Source organism: Ochotona curzoniae, unplaced genomic scaffold, assembly GCF_017591425.1.
Source record: "Ochotona curzoniae isolate NIBS_2020 unplaced genomic scaffold, NIBS_Ocur_1.0 contig_1014, whole genome shotgun sequence".
Lineage (NCBI taxonomy): Eukaryota > Metazoa > Chordata > Mammalia > Lagomorpha > Ochotonidae > Ochotona > Ochotona curzoniae.
Window position 1 is genome coordinate 52,788,106 of NW_024464920.1, and position 15,009 is coordinate 52,803,114.

The 15,009-nt window shown below is 65.9% G+C and overlaps 2 protein-coding genes across 3 annotated transcripts; both read left to right on the forward strand.

Moving 5' to 3' along the window:
- Window positions 1-2,898: 2,898 nt before the first annotated feature.
- PANX2 (pannexin 2) lies at window positions 2,899-7,208 on the forward strand. Its single transcript, XM_040991667.1, has 3 exons — window positions 2,899-3,124; window positions 4,662-6,086; window positions 6,258-7,208. Exons 1-3 carry the CDS (start codon window positions 2,899-2,901, stop codon window positions 6,581-6,583), a joined length of 1,977 nt encoding a protein of 658 aa, XP_040847601.1. The 3' UTR covers window positions 6,584-7,208.
- Window positions 7,209-9,296: 2,088 nt separating this feature from the next.
- On the forward strand, window positions 9,297-14,491 carry TRABD (TraB domain containing). Of its 2 annotated transcripts, none has more exons than XM_040987610.1 (10): window positions 9,297-9,343; window positions 11,687-11,751; window positions 11,826-11,904; window positions 12,250-12,416; window positions 12,504-12,644; window positions 12,819-12,929; window positions 12,998-13,137; window positions 13,225-13,397; window positions 13,477-13,588; window positions 13,712-14,491. In XM_040987610.1, exons 2-10 carry the CDS (start codon window positions 11,719-11,721, stop codon window positions 13,887-13,889), a joined length of 1,134 nt encoding a protein of 377 aa, XP_040843544.1. In that variant the 5' UTR covers window positions 9,297-9,343; window positions 11,687-11,718; the 3' UTR covers window positions 13,890-14,491. The 2 variants fall into 2 exon arrangements, with proteins under 2 accessions (XP_040843544.1, XP_040843550.1); XM_040987616.1 differs by having other exon boundaries at window positions 12,846-12,929.
- Window positions 14,492-15,009: the final 518 nt, after the last annotated feature.

The following is a 15,009-nucleotide window of genomic DNA, read 5'->3' on the forward strand; positions in this document are numbered from 1 at the left end:
CAAGAGTGTGGCTACCACAAGTGGTGCTGCAAGGCCCAGTGCTTCCTGGCCTGCATGGGGCCCTGTTCTTCCATGATGCCCAGAGGCCATGGTGCCCACTGGCACCCACCTGGATCAGCCAGGACAAGAGCTTTGGTCAGGATGGCTGTGAGTGACTGCTGTGTACAGTGCATGTGCATACTGCACAGACAGCTGCGGCAGGCTTGTCCACGCCTGCCTCTGCCTCAGACTGCACTGGCCCTGCCAGGTCACCCCCCGCCCCTGCTGGGGACTTCTGGCTGGCTCTTTTCCAGCAGTGGCTGCCCCCACCCCAGCAGGGGCAACCTGTTTTACACGAGGTGCCCTGTGTGTTATTATTTTTTTTTAAAGATTTATTTTTATTATTTTTTTATTGGAAAGGTGGATATACAGAGAGGAAGATCTTCCATCCGATGATTCACTCCCCAAGTGAGCCGCAACGGCCGATTCTATGCCGATCCGAAGCCAGGAGCCTCTTCCGGGTCTCCCACGCGGGTGCAGGGTCCCAAAGCTTTGGGCCGTCCTTGACTGCCTTCCCGGGCCACAGGCAGGGAGCTGGAAGGGAAGCGGGGCTGCCGGGATTAGAACCGGTGCCCATATGGGATCCCAGGCGTGCAAGGCGAGGACCTTAACCACTGCGCCACCACGCTGGGCCCCTGTGTGTTATTCTTGTGCCTGGCCCTGAGCGGGTGTCCTCGCTGGCACACATGTGCTGGTCATGCCTGGTGGAGCCCAGAGCGTGCTTAAGGAAACAGGAAGTTCCCTCCGCCTCGGCAGCTGCCCAGACCTCAGAAACACTATGCTGTGGAGGCTCCCTGGGGCAGTGTGCCTGTCGGCAGCCACGTCAGTCTCAGGCCTTCCAGAAGCTTCCCCAAGATGTCCAGTCCTGGCCTTACCCTCACTTCAGTGCCCCCCCCACCATCTCTTCCTCACTGCCAGGCCCTGAAGTTGCAGTTGATCTAGCAGAGGACGAGAGGATGGAGAAAAGGGAACAGGTGGCCAAAGAGGGACAGTTCCATGGTGCCCACATTGATGCCTTCCCTGTGGCTCTGCCTTGGCAGCAGCTGCGTGCCAGCTCCACAGACTGCTGGGTGCCCAGCATTGCATGGCCTGGCATGAGCTGCTGGGGACCTCCAGACCTGAATGAGGGCAGCTCCTGGGCCATGCTCACAGCACCCCAGGAAGAGGCCCTGAAGGCACAGACTCTGTGCCTGGGGCTGAACCTACAGCAGAGTGTCCTGGGCACTGGAGCAGCTGGCAGCAGGGGCCCAGACCCTAGGGTGCCCGACTCCACTCCAGCCTGCTCCCTGGTCTCCTGCACAGGAACTGTAGGAGGGGGAGCTTGCAAGGTCGCAGCCTCAGAACTGCCTGGCACCTGTGGTCCACCTGCTGGTTCTGAGGTCAGGATCCAAGGGCTGCCTACCAGTGGGACACTGCGATGTGTTGCTCAGACCTGGCGCCAGCATCACAGCATGGTGGTCTTGGGGAGCTGAGGGACTGTGGCACCCTCTCCCACGTGGGGGTCTTGCACAGGTCTGGCCCACCTCCGGTGCCCGAGGACACACGGGGCCACCAGGGTGGAGGCTGCCAAGTGAGGGTGGCAGTTCCAAGCTCATGGCCACCCTGGGCCCACACAGTGCTAGCTGCCACAGAAGCCAAAGTGCGTCCCGAAAAGACCTGGAAACCCGTAAGACCACTTCTGTGAACACGAAATGCCAGCATGTGTTTCATTCTGTTTCGCTTCCACTCTTGGTCTCTCCAAGTGCCCACTACAGCCCAGGTGGGCTGGGCCTGGCCAGGAGTGCCATCCTGGTCTCCCAGCGGAGGGCCAGGAAGCCAAGTGCTTGAGCTGTCACCTGCCTCCCCGGGTTGGCTCGGGCAGGAGGCTGGAACTGGAAGTTGAGCTGGGCCCTCACCCCGTGGCCTCAGTGTGGGCTGGCTTATGTTGGGGAGAGTAGCCTGAGGCAGGATGTAAAAGGGGTGAGGTAAGTGGTACCATTCCGAATCAGTTTCCTTGTAGAATGCATGCAGACCAAGCAGGAGGAGACGAGGACAGGGCACCCCTATTCCAAGGGGCATGTAAACACACAGCAACAAAGGTGACTGCTCCCGGAGCTAGGGACGGCCCCACGAGGGGACTATCACGCTGCGACCTAAAAGTGGCCTCGTCCAGGTCACCTGTGGGGTGGGGGTCTTCCAGGGGGCGCCAGCTTTACGTGGGTGCTGAGCCATGCAAGGGGACACTGGATGAGGCGGAGGCCTGGGCAGGAGGGTGCACAGAGCTGGGCCGCGCGTCCTCGTCCCCGCGCCCAACGTCGCACGGTCGCACTGCGGCCCAAGGGTCGGGAGCTGAGCGGGCCGGGCGGCGGCTACGGGAGGAGGCGCGCCCGAGGGATGCGGGGGTGTAGCTGCGGCAGAGCTGGGCGAGCGGGGCCCCCAGCCCGTGCTGGCCACACCCAGGGGCCGTGAGGGCCTCGGGGGAGACGACCCCCGCACGCCAGGGACGCGCCCCGCAGGCCGCGCTAGAGCGGATTGCCTGCGAGAAGCGCAGCCGCTCTTCGTGCGTTCACTTCGCTCGGCTCATTTTTATTATTTTCTTATTTATTTATTTTTTGCGAAGTCATCGCCCGCGCCGCATCTGCGTGGCGGGAGGGGGCGGAGCCACGCCGCGGAGCCGCCGCAGGTAAACAGCCCCCCCGGGCCGAGCGGCCGCGCCCCCGCCTCCAGGGACGCCCGGTGCGGGGCCGGGGCAGCAGCGGAGGCGGCCGCCCCGCACCCCGCACCCCGCACCCCGCGCCGCCGCCCCCCGCCGCCGCCGCCGCCCGCGCCCCCCGCCGCCGCTCGGTCCCCGCCGCTCGCGGGCCGCGCCCCGCGCACCCCATGCACCACCTCCTGGAGCAGTCGGCGGACATGGCGACCGCGCTGTTGGCGGGCGAGAAGCTGCGGGAGCTGATCCTGCCGGGCACGCAGGACGACAAGGCGGGCGCGCTGGCCGCGCTGCTGCTGCCGCTGAAGCTAGAGCTGCCGTTCGACCGCGTGGTCACCATGGGGACCGTGCTCGTGCCCATCCTGCTGGTCACCCTGGTCTTCACCAAGAACTTCGCAGGTGAGAGGGCGCGCGCGCGGCTCCGCAGGTGTCCACAGCGAGGCGTCACGGACTGGCCAAGTGGCCAGGTGAGGGCCAGCAACCGCAATGAGGAGGCCCTGCGGGTTCCCGCAGGAGGGAGACGGCCCTCTCGCCGCCCTGGGAGCAGCGCCTGCCCTCCCCGCCCCTGCGTGGGCGGGAACGGGAGCTCTGTGCAGCCGGAAGAGGGTGGGGAGGCTGGCTGGAGCCCGCTGTGAGAGTGACCCGAGCGGAGGAAGAGCCAGGCGGGAGGCAGACGCGGAGTGGGCGCCTTCCTGGACCTGGGCTGATGAAGGGCACTGTGCCCCCTCCAAGGGGCATGGGCTTGCTCCTCTGCCGGGGGATTCTCGGCTCGGGCTCTACCGTCACAAGCCTCGACACTAGGTTATCAGTGGCCAGGGCTGGACACTTGTCCAGGCAGGACCAGGCGCCACAGTGCACATCGGCCTGCAGGCAAGCGTGAGCGTGTGCTGACTTGGGTGTAGAGTGGCTGGCTCTCGTGTGGTCCCAGCAGCAAAGTTTCACTAATCAGGTGGCTCAAAAGGGCCTCCTAGTGACCACGGGCTCCTTGGCCTGGGACTGTGTCCCCACCTCCATGTCATCTCCCTCAGCATTCCACTGTGGGTGTCGAGGCTGTGGCTCGAGACACCCCTCAGGGAATATCCCTCCAAACCTTGCTACCCCCACGCTTCATTATCCCGCTCAGACTGTAACTCCAGTACCACAGGGCTGCTGGGGCACGGGGACATGTCCTTCCCGGGGGACACAGCCATCCCCGGACAGGCAGAGCAGGGCAGTCAGCCTGCATTCCACCCTGTGGGGGCTGGCCGTGAGTGCCACCTGCATGTACACCTGTGCCCACCTGCCACACCAGGCCCACTGCCGTAGTGGGGAGGGTCCAGCACTCCCCACTTCACCCCACATGGAAAGGGCCGGCCTCAGAGCAATACCGGTGGGCACCAGGTGCCAGCTCCCTAAGGAAGCCCTGTCTTGGGATAGGGCCACTGGAGGCCTCCCAGGTGTACTGCTGCCCATGGACTCACGACCGATGACCCCATCAGGCCTAGGACGGCAAACTGCCTGCCAGGGCTCTAGCTGGTGGTCCCAGCCACCCCCAGGTCCCCAGCCAGGCTCCCCCAGGACACATGCCAGCTTCTCAGCTCGGACAACTTCCAGGAGGCAGCAGCTCTGCCAAGAGTCCATCAGGAACCATGCGCCAGGATTCTGAGTGTCCCTCTGCCTGCAGGCCACTGTGGGTGAGCCTGGGCTCTCAGCAAGTGGGGGCCATGGCAGACTGCCCAGGAAACCTCCCTGCATGTCCCCTTTGCTTATCCAGGACACCAGGCCTGGATACAGCTGTGCTGCAGGCGGAGCCCAGGGCCAGCTGAGGGGCTGACCCTGGCCCATGCCCTTCACCCAGGCACGCTGTGGTCAGCTCGGGGCCCAGGCGGAGGAGTTGGGCAGATGGCGAGCCTGGCCCGTGCCCTTCCCCCAGCCCTTGTCTCCTCTTTGTCCCCAGAGGAGCCCATTTACTGCTACACCCCACACAACTTCACCCGCGACCAGGCGCTGTACGCCCGCGGCTACTGCTGGACGGAGCTGCGGGACGCCCTGCCCGGCGTGGACGCCAGCCTGTGGCCCTCGCTGTTTGAGCACAAGTTCTTGCCCTACGCGCTCCTGGCCTTTGCTGCCGTCATGTACGTGCCGGCGCTGGGCTGGGAGTTTTTAGCCTCCACGCGACTCACCTCGGAGCTCAACTTCCTGCTGCAGGAGATCGACAACTGCTACCACCGGGCAGCCGAGGGCCGGGCTCCCAAAATCGAGAAGCAGATCCAGTCCAAGGGGCCGGGCATCACCGAGCGCGAGAAGCGCGAGATTATCGAGAATGCGGAGAAGGAGAAGAGCCCGGAGCAGAACCTGTTCGAGAAGTACCTGGAGCGCCGCGGCCGCAGCAACTTCCTGGCCAAGCTGTACCTGGCGCGGCACGTGCTGATCCTGCTGCTGAGCGCGCTGCCCATCTCCTACCTGTGCACCTACTACGCCACGCAGAAGCAGAACGCCTTCACCTGCGCGCTGGGCGCCGCGCCCGCCGTGCACGTGAGCTGCAAACTGCCCTCGGTGCAGCTGCAGCGCATCATCGCGGGCGTGGACATCGTGCTGCTGTGCTTCATGAACCTGGTCATCCTCGTCAACCTGGTGCACCTCTTCATCTTCCGCAAGAGCAACTTCATCTTCGACAAGCTGCACAAAGTGGGCATCAAGACGCGTCGCCAGTGGCGCCGCTCACAGTTCTGCGACATCAACATCCTGGCCATGTTCTGCGACGAGAACCGCGACCACATCAAGTCGCTCAACCGCCTGGACTTCATCACCAACGAGAGCGACCTCATGTACGACCACGTGGTGCGCCAGCTGCTGGCCGCGCTGGCCCAGTCCAACCACGACGCCACGCCCACCGTGCGCGACGCGGCCGTGCAGACCACCGACCCCAGCGCCGACCCCGCCGACGCCGACGGCTCGGCCGAGCCGCCCGTGGTCAAGCGGCCGCGCCGCAAGATGAAGTGGATCCCGACCGGGAACCCGCTGCCGCAGCCCTTCCGGGAGCCGCCGGCCGTGGCGCGCGTGGACGGTACCAAGGCCGAGAAGCCCAAGCCGGTGCGCAGGAAGACCACGGACACGCTCATCGCCCCGCTCTTGGACGCCGGCGCCCGGGCCACTCACCACTACAAGGGCGGCGGTGGGGCCGGGGGTGAGGCGCCGCCTGCGCCCGACAAGAAGCACGCGCGCCACTTCTCCCTGGACGTGCACCCCTACATCCTGGGCCCCAAGAAACCCAAGGCCGAGCCTCCGCCCGCCGCTCTGCCCGCCTCCCGCAGCCAGGAAGGCGGCTTCCTGTCGCAGGCCGAGGAGCGGGGGCTGGGCCTGGCCACCGCGCCCACCAAAGGTGGGGAGCCTGGGGTGCGCCCGGGGCGGGGCGGCGGTGGTGGTGCTGGGACAGGTGGGCAGGGCGGTTGACGTGGGTGGAACCCTGAGAGCCGGAAAGAGGAAGATTGTGACCCCGTGGGCAGGGTGACCGGCTGGAGGGTCTTGGCTGACCTGTGCTCTCCACCTACAGATGCCCCACTCCCCGAGCAGGAGCTGCCGTTCCCTGCGGAGCCCCCCGGGGACCCCTTCCACGTCTGCTCGCCCCCCACCGCCCCCGCTGCGGCCTCTCTGTCACCCGCCGGCCTGAGCAAGACCGACACCCTCACCATGCTGAGCCGCAACGCCACCCACCCGCTGCTGCACATCAGCACGCTGTACGAGGCCCGGGAGGAGGAGGAAGGGGCACCCCGCGCACCCCCAGACATGAGCGACCTCATCACCCTCCCGCCGCCACAGCAGCTGCTCATCGCCACCTTTGACGAGCCCAGGACAGTGGTGAGCACGGTGGAGTTCTGAGGGCCCTGCCGGCCGCGACCCGTGCCAGGGGCTCTTGGCTGTCGGTGCTGAAGTGGGACCAAGAGTTTATTTTTGTAGCTGACTTTGTCCTGGACCTGGATGGTGGCAGGAGGCTGCCGGGCCCCAGCTCCGCCGCCCTGACCTAGGATCTGTCCCAGGGTCCCCCTCAGCTCCTCCCTGCAGGAATCGGATACCTGGTGGCAGAGCCAAGCGCCACCCTGGGACCATTCAATGTGCACTTTCTCCCTGTAGCCTGACACACTTTATTTTACTATGTTACTGTAACTAATGAGCATATTTATCATCAGGAGACCTGGGTGGGTGTGACGCGAAGCAGGGGGGCCCTGTGAACAGGTAGAAGACAGGCAGGTGGGTACAGGTATGTGTGCGTGAATGCAAGTGTGAGCAGGCGTGAGCAGGTGTGTGAGCCAGCCTGAGCATGGTAGTGAGTGGGCAATGCGTATTTGCAGCTGTGGACAGAAGGCATAGGGGGCCGGAGTGCACATGAGGAAGTCCAATGCAATAACCATGTCCCCGGGGACCCCAGCCAGCCCACCTCCCTGTGGGAGCCCTGCTGGCAGCTGGCCCTGCCCCGATTACCTCAGCCACATGGCCATGTGACGCAGTATTAGGTAGCACTGAGTGTATCAATAAATCCTATTCTGATAACTGCGCGCCCGTCCCCTCCTGTCCTCTCATCCCCAGGACCACAAGGTGACCGCCAGGGTCCCTGTGCCACAGGCAGCTGTCATTCCTCATGTCGCCACAGGGCGGCGCAACAGGTGCTGTCCCTCCAGGGGCGGGTCAGCTCAGGGCACAGGCTCCGTGGAGACATCGCTCAGACTCTTGGGACTAGGAACTGTCGGGGTTCGCTGCCTGGAAGTGGGGGGCAAGGGGATCTAGAGGCTCCCCATGCGGCCTGGAGGGTTCACAGGCCCAGGGCTTGTAGCACAGGGTGTTTGCTGGCGTGCAGAGCACAGAGGTCCCTGCACAGACCCCCCCCCCCGGGCAATCTTGGTTGCCAGGAGTGGGAGTGAGGTGTCATCTCTGCTGCAGCTGAGGCCAGGGGCTAAGGGTTGGCAGAGGAGTGTCCCTCACAGGTGCCTGGAAGAGGGACCCCCGGGAGGCAGCAGAGTCCTCACATGATGGGAGTGGGGAGAGGCAACATTTTCTGGGTCTCCCCTGGAAGGAAGGGGTAAGGCAGGGTCAGCAGTTCAGGAATGGCCACCTGGATAAGCCTTGGTGGGGCTGGGCCACCTTGGGGTGACAAGGGCCGGTAGGTGGGGGCCCAGGGTGTGAGAGTCACCGCAGGAGGTGGGCCTGAGTCCTGGTCAGGGCTTGGCCAGGACAGCAAGGCCCCTGCGGTGGTGTCAGAGCGAAAACTGCAGGACACAGGTCCCAGCCTGCCCTCCTGCCGGCACTCAGCACTGCCTCAGGCACCCTGGGCAGCCAGGCCATCACTGGACACAGATGGGCCAGGCCCAGTGGCCAAGGGCAGCACAGGAGCCCAAGGGACGCCTCAGGGTGGTGTTAGCCAGGGCCAGGACCACCACGTGTAGCGAGCAGCTTTCTTCTGCTGGCCCTCACCCTGCGCCCACGTCTGTGCTTGCTGCCAGGCCCCCGTGGAGGGCAGCTGACTCACCTGCACCCGTGCACGGGTAGGGCTGAGGCCCAGGGTCCAGGGCGCCCTGTCACCGTCCTTGATGGGACAGGACTGCTGCGGGCAGCATCTCGGAAGGCTGTGGGAGAGGAGGAGGTGCCCAGTAACCTGCAGGTGCGGGGAGCTACCCTATTACCTGGCCCGTGGTCCTTGGCCCAGCGGGACAGCAGCCTGGACAGAAGGTGCTTTGGCAAGAAGTTGGCCTGGGCCACCCTGGGACTCGCCCCTACTGGCCATGGCGTGGCTTCTCCTCTCGGAACCTCCGTGACCCCATGGACCTGGCCACCTTCCACTTGGGCCTGCTTGGGGCAATTTTTTTTAGATTTATTTTAATTTTATTGGAAAGTCAGATATACAGAGAGGAGTAGAGACAGAGAGGAAGATCTTCTGTCGGATGATTCACCCTCCAAGTGGCAGCAGCGACCAAGCTGCACTGATCCAAAGGTAGGAGCCAGGAGCTTCTTCCGGGTCTGCCATGCAGGTGTAGGGTCCCAGACCACAAGCAGAAAGCTGGATGGGAAGCAGGGGCCGCTGGGACACCAACTGGTGCCCAAATGGGATCCTGGCATGTGCAAGGCACGGACATTTTAGCCACTAGGCTAACTCGCTGGGCCCTATTTGGGGGAAATTCTTGCAGCCCAGCCAAAGATGCCCGGTGCAGCCACCCTCAGCCAGGCCTGGGCAGGACACAGTGGCCATAGGGGCCCTCAGGCTGGGCAGAGGTGAATGGCCAGTCCTCGGGGCTTCAGGGCCTGACATCGTGGGTGACTGCAGCCTAACGGCTACTCTGAAGCACGGAGCACAGTTGGCAGGGACCTTCCCCCTGCACGCCCTCCAGGGACCCCAGCAAGGCGTCCCCTTCCTCCCCCAAGAACCCATTGGGTTGAGGGTATCACTGGATGCCGCACCACCGGCCCCACAGTCCCGGAGCGCGCGGTCCCAGGGCCGGGCGGGGCTCGAACCCGTGCCGCCTGCCGTGCCGCCGCCGCGCTCTAGGACCCGGGGACGCCGGCGGGCGCACTTCCCGACATGCCGCGCGGCCTCGCCCCGGCCCGTCCGGCCCGTCCGGCGCCCCGGTCCGCGGGGCCGCTTGAGGCCGGGTGAGTGCGGGGCGCCCGGTGAGCGCGCGGGGCCGGGGGTGCGGGGTGCCCGGTGAGTGCGCGGGGCCGGGGGCTCCGGGCCGGGGGTGCGGGGTGCCCGGTGAGCGCGCGGGGCCGGGGGCTCCGGGCTGGGGGTGCGGGGCGCCCGGTGAGCGCGCGGGGCCGGGGGTGCGGGCCGCTGCGGCCCCCGGCGTGGGAGCGTCCAGGGGTCCCGGCCCGGGCGCGTGTCAGCAGGGGGGCCCTGTGGCACCTTGGGCGAGGGGGCCGCGCTGCTGCAGGAGGGGTGCCCGGGTGTGCCCCTAGCTGGTCCGCGCTGGGCCGGGGTCGGGCAGGCGCCAGTCGGGGTGTGGGTGGGCTCAGGAGTGGCTGCCATCCGGGGCTCCACACCCCAGCCTCATTTCAAACTTGGGCGCGCTGGCCAACTTCCTGGGAAAGCGGGTCCACAGGCTCCCTTTGCTACCAAAACTTTGTGCAGCCTTTTTGCCGAGCTGGGGGGGCGCAGGAGGAGAGCCTGCAGGGCCCAGCTGGTAACAGGTGTGGGGAGGGGCTAGCGCCCATCCCAGCCCCCCGCAGCACACAGCCTGGGGGGCAGCCAGCAGCTGGCACCCACTCCTGCATGGTCCGATGCCAGCTGTCCACACCGAGGGACGCACTCTCCTGAGGGTGCAGCTGTGGAAAAGCCAGTATTTCCATTCTAACCCGGGGGAGGGGCAGGATGTTCCCAGCCCCCAGCAGGAGGCCCTTTCTGCCTAGCTGGGGACAGTTGTCCCCACTGCCAGCTGCTGGGGGTCAGGCACTGGCCAGACCCTCCCCGAGGCCGTGGGGCTCAGGCAAGGGGTCCCAGCCAGGCACAACTTGTGCTGTCTGGCCATAGCCCCCCATGGGGCTGCTGTCTGCGTGGCTCCTGGGGCTGTGCCAGCAGCCGAGCAGGAGCACGTGGCTCCAGCCAGGGTCTAGTTGATGGGAAGGCCTGGTAGGAGGTGGGTCCCCGCCACAGTTGGGGGTGACAGTAAGGGCATGGACGTGGAAAGTCAGGGAGCCCCCCGGAGCTACCACCTTGGTGGGGCCAGACTGTCGTGGGGCTCCGTGTTTGCTCCTGAGCTGTCTCCTGACTTCCTGACCCTTGTGTCTATCCATCCTGAGCCCCTGCAGGCTGCCCACACCTGGCACCGGGCACCAGGGCCCCACGGGGACGGTGCGTCCCAGGCAGGCCGCAGTGGACGGCAGGGAAGCGGCAGGGCACACGTGGCCTCCTCCCATTCGCTCCACCTGCAGGCTTTGCTGTTGCTTCCGTGTTGCCTCAGCTCCTGAATGGGAACTCTTTGCTTCCGGGGCGTCTCCTGCCCGCCTGCTGGGCGTGTTCCGGGGCTGCCAAGCCCTGTGGCTGGGCTGACTGCACCACTAGGGGGCGGGCCCCGGCTGGCTGGCCCGGCAGGTGTGAGCCTACACTGGGTCTGGCCCCCAAGGACCGGCCGCCACAGGTGCTGGCCTTGGTCACAGGAGGCCAGGGAGGACGTGAGCTGCAGGGCAGCATGGTCAGCTGAGGCTTGGCTGCCCTGGGCCAGTCCCTGGGACCGCCCATGCTCATGTGGGTCAGTTCTGGGCATGCCTGTGTGTCTCAGATGCCACGCCGGGGCACTGACTCACCCCGAGGTGCCCCAGCCACGGGTCCTGCGCCCCTCCGAGTCGCTGAGAGCTCCTTCCTGGGGGCAGGTGAGGAGCAAGTGTGGAGGTCACGTGGTCGTGGGTTGGAGGAGCCGGCGAGTGCCATGTGACCACCATGTATACAGACGGTATCACCTTCCTGCTTTTTCCACACGCGTCAAGGGCAGGCTGCAGCACACGTCTGCAGGACCAGAGCCTCGCCCCCTCCGACCCCTTCCCTCACCCAGGGGCGACTCAGCGGGGGCAGCTGAGCTGTGCCCTGCCAGCCTTGGCGATTCTGACTCCCGTCTGGTCAGGAGGCTCAGACCACCCCTGGTCCTCAGAAAGGCCTCGCTCTAGTGCTGAGTGCTTCCAGAAAGAGCCACGGGGAGGGAAAAGGCGTGCGGCCAGTGCTGGAGAAGGCCACGGGCTCGGCCCGGCTCATGCTCGCCCTGCACGGGGCTGCGGCGGCTGGAAGGGGTCTCCTTGGAGCAGCTTCTGCCCTGTGGCCCGTCCAGACCTGTTGCACCTTGGTTCCCAGGGTGCAGGTTGCCCCTGCTCTGACCCCACACACTCATCTCATGGAGGGCATGCGGGGGCCGGGCTGTCCAGCCCCCTGTGTCCAGGAGCACACTGTGCCTCCACAGCCTGTGCCGTGGGGTGGCCCAGCGGGTCAGGAGGTGGGCGCTGTCTCCTCAGGCAACCTTACCGGAACAAGACACCGTCCAGCCATGCAAGGAGATGAGGAGCGGCCTCCCCAGGAGGTGAGGACGGCTGGGAGCACCCCTCGGGCGCTCGGGGCCTCAAGGCCCTGCTGCAACTTTCTCTCCACCCTCAGGCTGACATGGAACCTGTCGTGACGTCAGGGCCTCCGGAGTCGGTGCCCAGGGTGCTCGCCGGAGACCCCCAGAGTCTGTGTACGTCCCCCCAGCCTGCATACGTGGGTGGAGATGGGACGGGCCCTGTGAGGCCAGGGCCCTAGCCTAGCGGGGCTGGGCGAGGCAAGCAGAAGCCACCCCTACTACAGCCTCGGGCCCCTCAGCCACCTGAAGGTGGGTACTGGCTGTCTGCTTGGGCGCTACCCTAAGTCAGAGCCTGGCTAGAGTGAAACTGAGGGGCACCTCCCAGGCAGCCGGTCCAGCAGGCCCGTCTTACTTGGCAGCATGTGCCCACCATGCCAGCCACTCTATAGCCCAAGTTGTACCCACTGCAAGTTGCCCAGGCAGGGCTACCCCTCCCAGCGGCCTTTGCCGTCCTCACAGCTGACATGGAAGCCTTCAACCTGCTCCTGGAGATGAAACTGAAGAGGCGGCGTCAGCGACCCAACCTGCCACGCACCGTGACCCAGCTGGTGGCTGAGGACGGGAGCCTGGTGTACGTGGTGGGCACCGCCCACTTCAGTGACGACAGCAAGAGGGATGTGGTGAAGGTGAGCGGGTGGGCTGTCACAGAGCCCCCGGGGGGGTCGGCTGGTCCTGGTGGCATGCTGACGCGCGGCGCGCCATGGCCCCTGCAGACCATCCGGGAGGTGCAGCCGGACGTGGTGGTCGTGGAGCTGTGCCAGTACCGAGTGTCCATGCTCAAGATGGACGAGCGGACGCTGCTGCGCGAGGCCAAGGAGGTCAGCCTGCAGAAGCTGCAGCAGGCTGTGCGGCAGGTGTGTACAGGGCGGGGGCGGGCAGTGTCCGGGAACCACGGGGGTTGGACTCGGGGCCCTGAAAGGGCTGGCGTCCGTCAGGGCACCCCGTGCAGAAGGTGCTGTGTGAGCTCTGGTGGGGTCGCTGTCGTTCCTGGCGGCAGGAGGCCAGCACTGATGTGTGTCCCCCCACAGAACGGACTCATGTCCGGCCTCATGCAGATGCTGCTGCTGAAGGTGTCGGCCCACATTACCGAGCAGCTGGGCGTGGCCCCCGGCGGCGAGTTCAGGGAAGCCTTTAAGGAGGTGGGCATAGGGCGCGGCCTTGGGGGGCCCAGGGCTCCCCATGGCGCTGACCCCAGCCTCTGCTCCAGGCCAGCAGGGTGCCCTTCTGTAAGTTCCACCTGGGCGACCGGCCCATCCCGGTCACCTTCCAGAGAGCCATCGCAGCGCTGTCCTTCTGGCAGAAGGTCAAGCTGGCCTGGGGCCTGTGCTTCCTGTCAGATCCAGTCAGGTATGGCCTGGGCGGGCAGCCAGGGGCCCGAGGGGATGGGCCATGCACGGCCGGCCCCGCTGGCTCAGTGGCGTCCTCTGACCCTAGCAAGGATGACGTGGAACGCTGCAAGCAGAAGGACCTGCTGGAGCAGATGATGGCAGAGATGACTGGCGAGTTCCCAGACCTGCACCGCACCATCGTGGCAGAGCGTGACATCTACTTGACCCACACGCTGCGGCAGGCTGCCCGGCGCCTCGAGCTGCCACGCATCTCCGAGGGTGACCGCGCTGGCGGGGCTTCCCGCATGCCCGGCCCCGGCCCCCGGCCCCATGCTGACCGTCCTTCCATCCCCCACAGCTGAGCCCAGGAAGTGTGTTCCCTCTGTGGTGGTGGGTGTCGTGGGCATGGGCCATGTGCCCGGCATTGAGAAGAATTGGCGTGCAGATCTCAACATCCAGGAGATCATGAGGTGAGCGCCCAGGGTCCCGCCCTCTTGCTGCCTCGGAGGCTGGGCCGGGGTGGATTGGGAGGCGCCAAGCTGGCGGGGAGCCCCCGAGGGAGGTGCCAGTCCAGATCACCCCTCCCTCCCCAGCATCCCCCCGCCGTCCATCTCCGGCAGAGTGTCCCGGCTGGCCGTGAAGGCGGCCTTTTTCGGCTTGCTGGGTTACGGCCTGTTCTGGATGGGCCGCCGCACCATGAGCCTGGTCCTGTCGCTGCCCGCTGCCCAGCACTGCCTCCAGAGGGCCACCTCCGCCCGGCCCAGTCAGTAAGGGCCCGACCCGAGGTCCGTGCCACCCCCCATGGGGGTCCGGGCCAGGACAGCCCAAATAAAGGATGATTTGCCTGAGTGAGCTCAGAGTTCCTGGCGCCCCCTCCCCAGGCCCCGCAGGGCCCCGCCCAGCATCAGGACCCAGTGAGCCCCCGAGGGGGCTCGCGGCTGGGCCCGCCTCACTGTGCCTTGGGGGCTCTGGGCCTGGGCTGGCGCAAGTGGGAGATCCGCACACTGCAATGTGGCTTTTAAATGTCTGAATGTTCACTCAGGTAACTGTAAACTCAGCCGAAGCAGGTGCCAGGGCCAAGCTTTAACCTGGGGGACAGCCTCGTTCTTGGGCTTGCATTCCTGTGGGCGAGTATGCAGCCCAAAGGCCGCTTGAGGCCGGGGTGGCCCCGGGCGGCCGAGGCTACCTCTCCGGCCCAGCCTGTGCAGGCAGAAGGGGCTGGGCCTGCTTCCGGAGCCCCCATGGGGCCGCCCTGAGCCAGCACCCACTGGGCCCCTGATCAGGTGTGGCCTGTGTCAACCCTCAATCCCAGCAGGTGAATCCCATCCGAGCCGTGTCTGCGCCTCAGAAACCAATAAATTCTAGTTTTGGAAGCTCCTGTTTGGCGAAGTGTGTTCCATGGGCTTCCCTGGGGGGACGGCTGCGGGGTGCCAAGGGCCCTGGCCACATGCAGTACCCCTGCTCACACAGCGGGCTGTGACTGGGAAGTCCAGCTGAGGCCAGCAGCTGAGGCCTGCTGGGATGACCCAGTGATTGCAGGCTGCTGCTGGGGGCCCTTGCTGCTCTCACTGGCTGCCCACGCTGGACAAGGGACTCAGGACTGCTGAGCTGGCCCCAGGCCCAGGTCCTGTCACTACAGGCCCAGGCGGCATTGCTGTGATCCATAGACCTGGCTAGGCGATGGTGGGGGGACAAGGGAAAGGCCACTGGGCATGGCCAGGCCCGTGTCGCCCAATGGGCACTGGCTGCCCGGGCTCTGCTTCCCGTGCCGTTAAGGCCGAGAGACTGAGCAGCACAGAGACAAGCTCAGCAGAGGGAAGAGGGCTTAGTGGCTGCCCAGCTGCCAGGGCGAGGCGGATGGCCACCGGATGGCTGTGAGTCCCCCAGAGCT

What these genes read in the sequence shown, in the direction of transcription:
- PANX2 (XM_040991667.1), top strand. Translation starts at nt 2,899, where the DNA reads ATGCACCACCTCCTGGAGCAGTCGGCGGACATGGCGACCGCGCTGTTG. An exon ending in CTTCACCAAGAACTTCGCAG is followed by an intron (nt 3,125 to 4,661) that starts GTGAGAGGGCGC and finishes CTTTGTCCCCAG; the next exon opens with AGGAGCCCATTTACTGCTAC. An exon ending in GGCCACCGCGCCCACCAAAG is followed by an intron (nt 6,087 to 6,257) that starts GTGGGGAGCCTG and finishes CTCCACCTACAG; the next exon opens with ATGCCCCACTCCCCGAGCAG.
- TRABD (XM_040987610.1), top strand. Translation starts at nt 11,719, where the DNA reads ATGCAAGGAGATGAGGAGCGGCCTCCCCAGGAG. An exon ending in AGGAGCGGCCTCCCCAGGAG is followed by an intron (nt 11,752 to 11,825) that starts GTGAGGACGGCT and finishes CTCCACCCTCAG; the next exon opens with GCTGACATGGAACCTGTCGT. An exon ending in TTCCTGTCAGATCCAGTCAG is followed by an intron (nt 13,138 to 13,224) that starts GTATGGCCTGGG and finishes CTCTGACCCTAG; the next exon opens with CAAGGATGACGTGGAACGCT.